This window comes from Limulus polyphemus, unplaced genomic scaffold, assembly GCF_000517525.1.
Source record: "Limulus polyphemus unplaced genomic scaffold, Limulus_polyphemus-2.1.2 Scaffold8431, whole genome shotgun sequence".
Taxonomy (NCBI): domain Eukaryota; kingdom Metazoa; phylum Arthropoda; class Merostomata; order Xiphosura; family Limulidae; genus Limulus; species Limulus polyphemus.
The window spans coordinates 16,603-21,662 of record NW_013674041.1 but is presented as its reverse complement, the minus strand read 5'-3'; the positions used below and the strand labels follow the sequence as shown (position 1 = coordinate 21,662).

General features: G+C 30.3%; 1 protein-coding gene across 1 annotated transcript in view; it reads right to left on the bottom strand.

Annotated features, from left to right (window-relative positions):
* The window catches only part of LOC106475341 (nuclear pore complex protein Nup85-like), a 28,311-nt gene that overhangs the window by 8,255 nt on the left and 14,996 nt on the right, over nucleotides 1–5,060 (bottom strand). Inside the window, exons 8-10 of the mRNA XM_013936029.2 lie at nucleotides 4,882–5,004; nucleotides 4,391–4,428; nucleotides 1,046–1,139 (exon numbers count right to left, since the gene is read on the bottom strand). Coding sequence (XP_013791483.2) covers nucleotides 1,046–1,139; nucleotides 4,391–4,428; nucleotides 4,882–5,004 — 255 coding nt within the window. The remainder of the gene's footprint in view (nucleotides 1–1,045; nucleotides 1,140–4,390; nucleotides 4,429–4,881; nucleotides 5,005–5,060) is intronic.

The window sequence follows — 5,060 nt, the reverse complement described above, 5'->3', positions numbered from 1 at the left end:
ATGAGAGTTTTTGGAAACTTACACGATGGCTTTCTTTACCAATTAGTCAAGGGACCAACTAGAAACAATGCTATTTTAGAAATATTGTTAAACTTCAAATATAGAAATGATTGAGAGGGTGGAAATTGGCGAACATCTGGGTGCAAGTGATCATTGCTCTATTAGGTTCAATGTTTTGCTGCACATGGTGATAAGGAATAATGATATTTTGGTTACAAATTTTGAAGGGACGCGACAAGAGTTATCTGTTGTGAATTGGGCAGCTGAGTAGCTTGGAGACACTGATCACTAAATATTCAAAGTAAACATATTCCTTATAGAAAGAAAAGGGTAGCTACAAGTAAAAAAACAGGTCGACTCACAAAGAGTTTAAGAAATAAAATTAAAGAAAAACATCATAAATTTAAGAAATTTAAAGTGACTGGTATGACAGGAGACGTAGAAGATCAAGAAAGTTGGTGAAACAGAAAATTAGGGCATCAAAAAGGATGCATGAGAAAAGGTTGGCTGAAAATGTAAAAATTAACAGTAAGGATTTCTATAAACACATTAATAGTACACAAAATGTTAGGATGGGGGTAGGACCCTTGAGGGATGATAAAGGAAGGCTAGTATCTGATGAGATTGCCGGGTTATTAAATTTTGCTTTTTCTTCGGTTTTTACTTACGAAGAATTAAGCAGTATTCCACGTCTTGAACATTTGATAGATGGAAACAAGATTAAACAAGATGACTGTATTAATTTTGAGCTAGTTAAGAAAAAATCAGGTAGTTTAAAGAACGATAAGGCTCCAGGGCCAAATAATATTTCCCCAATGGTTTTGAAGGAGGTTAAAGATTGGATATGTGGACCACTTGCTACTACTTTTTGTTAGTGCTTGAATAGTACGCAGATGTCAGTATTCAAGTCTAAAAAACCCTACTGACCAGATCAATCCTGTAAAAGTCACGAAGCTTGACATAAAAGTGAACATTAGGGTCAATATACAGATGTCAACAAATATCACATTTACCTAAACTATACTAAAAATGTCAACATATTTACCTGAGCTATACTAAAGAGGTCATGAGCTTTGACAGTAGGGTCAGTATACAGCAATCTCGAAACCATCAAATGATACCAGGTTTCACAAAGCTCACTGTGAGAGAAACAAAGAAGAAACAATATTAATCATAATTAAAGTACAATATTAACTCTAATGGTATGACCAGAACAAACAGCATTAATCATAACTAAAGTACAATATTAACTCTATTGGTATGGCCAGAACAAACAGCATTAATCACAACTAAAGTACAATATTAACTATTTGTAGGGCTGGAACAAACAGCATTAATCACAACTAAAGTACAATATTAACTCTATTTGTAGGGCTGGAACAAACAGCATTAATCACAACTAAAGTACAATATTAACTATTTGTAGGGCTGGAACAAACAGCATTAATCATAACTAAAGTACAATATTAATTCTATTACTATGGCCAGAACAAACAGCATTTCACTACTTTTTTCAGTTACATTCAAAATTTAATTAAACAACTTTATTATTAATGTATGTCCAAAACATTATCATCAAAAAATATCTATAAGAAAAATGTTTACATTATCTAAGGTCTAGTTTTGAACTTGAGAAAAAACCAAAACCACACGACACATCTGAACCAATCTTTTAATTCAGAATTCCTTACTTTAAAAATAGATTGATGCAGTATCCAACCAATTAAAACCTCAAACTATATATAATTATAAGGAAGGATCTAAAGCTTAACCTCTAACCTTTATTTGCTAAGATATTAATAAGTTTGTCAAACCCAATAAAAGAATCCACTTCTCTTGTGAGATGGCAAATTTGTGTTTGTTATGGTTTTGTTTATTGTTCATTTATTATTCCTTCTATTGTTTAGTTTATCAATGAATTTTTAGTTACATTAAAACATTAACTCCCTAACTGATCACATATATTTTAAGTAAATACGTTTGTAGAATTATATAAAACCTATACCAGTTTCCTTAGTGATTACATACAGATATTACTAATGTAGGAAAAGATTATGTAAATTTATGATCACATGAGATGTACTCTCATGACTTAATGGAATGAATAAATACCTTGCCATAAGCTTCATAAACTGAGTCACGAGACAGTTAGTGAATTATTGCTGCTTCTAACTCAATATTGTTATTGATATAGAAAAATGATTTTGGAATATTGTGTTGTAGTTTTATGGAATTTGTTTTTTTTTTCTTATTCTGGTTCTTTCTCCTAATTCCATTATTTGAAATAGTTAATATTGATATTTATGTTTTATTGTTCATTAACATTAGTATCAAGTCCTGGCCAAGCACAAGTTTATTAACTGTGTTTTTGCTAAGTGCTAAATTTTAATCCAAGTGTTTTTTGTTTGTTGAACTCTGGTTGTTGCAGCATGTTATTTTAGACCATTACACCATCTGTATAATTTTCCAAATTGTTTTGCAAATCAACTTTTTATGAATAATGAACATGTTTACAAACAATAGAAAGAGCACATTTCCCTCATGATTCATACTGAATTGCTCAGATCAATTTCAAGCACTTTTCAAAGACTTACTAACCACTCTCAGAATGTTTTTCAAGCTAAAATCTACATTAAAATCAATTGGATTCCACTGAAATTTTATAAAATTCCTATTTATTTGTTCAACATATGAACGTAGACTAAAAAGAAAAGAAAGACTTCATTTATTGTGCTTAACTCCGCAACAAGAATTAGTTAGATATATCGATATATTCTGCTACTGTAATATTTTCAAGTACTTTTGAAAAAAAGACCTCTTTTCAAGCACTTTCAAGTCCTAGAAATTCCATTCTCAATTTTAAGGACTTTCAAGGATGCATATGCACCCTGAAAACTGTCCCTTTTTTTTGTGTTCTAAAACACTTACTGCTTTTTACAGTCTTGTGGTCCATTGTAGAGACAATAAAACCATAAAATTAAAAAAAAAAAAGCTAAAAGGTTAACAGTTGAAATTGTGAAGATAAGTAATCTGAAAATCTTGTGACAAATGATGCAATCAAAGAAGATAGAAAATATATTATTTATTTTACATTTTTCAACTTTTAATTTCACTGTACATTGATAATTTCACAATGGTTAGGGTAGAGAAAATAAGAGTTAAAATATAAAATTATACCAAAAAAAAACTTCTCAGTCACTCAGACTGACTTAGTAAAGGTTTCATAAATTCATGGCCAATTATAAAGTCTGATTTTTTGTGTACTTGTGATACTTGTAATGTTTACTAAAAGCTTGCAGAATTTCATGGAGATACACTTAACCCTTTGAACGAGATGAACCTTTAAATCCCTTCCTGCACATCATGAGATTTTACTGAGTTAATTCAAAATTGAATTAAACCACTTTTCTATAAATGTATTTTAATGAAATTACTATTATCAAGTATGTCATAATTTAAGGTTTTATATTATCTAAGTTTTATTCCTTTATTTTAAAAGAAAAATCTGAAACAGCAGTTTTTGTTGTAACGTGATCCACTGTGGTTAAAATTCTCAAGTTAAAGGGGTCTTAGTCAAGAAACTACAAGTTGCTAATATAGACTGCTGGCACGGATGGTTAAAGTACAGTTCCAGCTGTCTCTCATTAACTGGGGGAAACTTCCAAGGATTTCTCCCCATGTGAAACAACATTCTAATATTTCTAGGTTTAAGGTCAGCCATGCCCACTTACAAAGCTGTGTTGTCAAGCGACACTTTAAAGTTGAGTGATGATATCTGGAGTTAATGATATAATAGAGGAAATGGAAAACAAGATATAAACATTTACCTTAAAAACTTTTGATATTTATTAAGGGAGTTCTAGAGATTATGCAAATGAAACGTGAAACTGTGAGATAAGAAATAGTATTTTTATACTCAAAATAAAAATCACATTTCATGTGAACTATTCAGATTAAATAATGAATGTTTTATTATAAACATTAGAAAAAATCCAAATTAAATATTTTATTTTTCTAAAAGTACATAATCTTAGGACTGTTCAAGTCAAATTTAAAACTATTTCATCAACTGGTTTCAATTTTATAAAGCACTTTCACGAAAGTCGCATACCTACTTACAATATAAGTAGATCGCAGTCAAAGAGTTACTACATTCAGTTACAGTATGTATAGTTTCATGGTTACAAGCTAGTTCCAAGTTGGTCAAATCAACAAATTTCACAGTGAAAGTGTCAATTTAATTTTATTCTTTTGATAAATTAAAGCTAAATAATTTCATTCTGTGAATTTCCTGCATTTCCAAAAATGTTTATGTTAATTTATACCAATAATTCAGGGTACAATTATCTACTAATTTTAGAAATACACTTTTTCCTTTCGTAGTCCTTACCTCAGCTCTTGGAACATCTCCCAATCACCACAAAGGATCTAGAAGATTCAGAGAAAATAAAAAAAATTATAAAATGCAATAAATTCTGCATTCTTCTTGTAAGTTCTTCACCACAAAGCATTAAACTTTGTTGTTTAAAACCAAAAACAATTGTAAAATAACTTAAACACTCCCAATTTACAGCAAAGCAAACATTATGAACATACAAACTATTTCAAGTCACATTATAAAGTTTAGGAAAATGTTTAAAGAAGCAGCATTAAACCATAAACTTTCAAACAGGTGATGCATGAAATGCTACAAAATGTGTTGAAAACAAACAGTTTGTTACAAACTGACCAATAGTTGTAGGTATTCTTTTGTAATATTAATCAATTTTTATTTCATTTCAGAGTGTAATTCAAAACTTTTCCATACAAAAAATTCAGCACTGTGGTGTCTATGTTTCCTCAGTCATTAAGTTATGCATGAACGTCAAAAGACAAACTAACCTTACAAGTAGCCTCAAGTCCGTCAACTGCAGCAAACTCTCCATCTTGAAGACGGCGCACACATTCATCCTGCCAGTGATGCCATCTAAGCTTGAACTCGGTAAGAGAACAGGTGGTAACAGACTAGCAAAGAAACAAAGAAGCACATCTAAAAACATTTCATAGAAACTCTAATATTA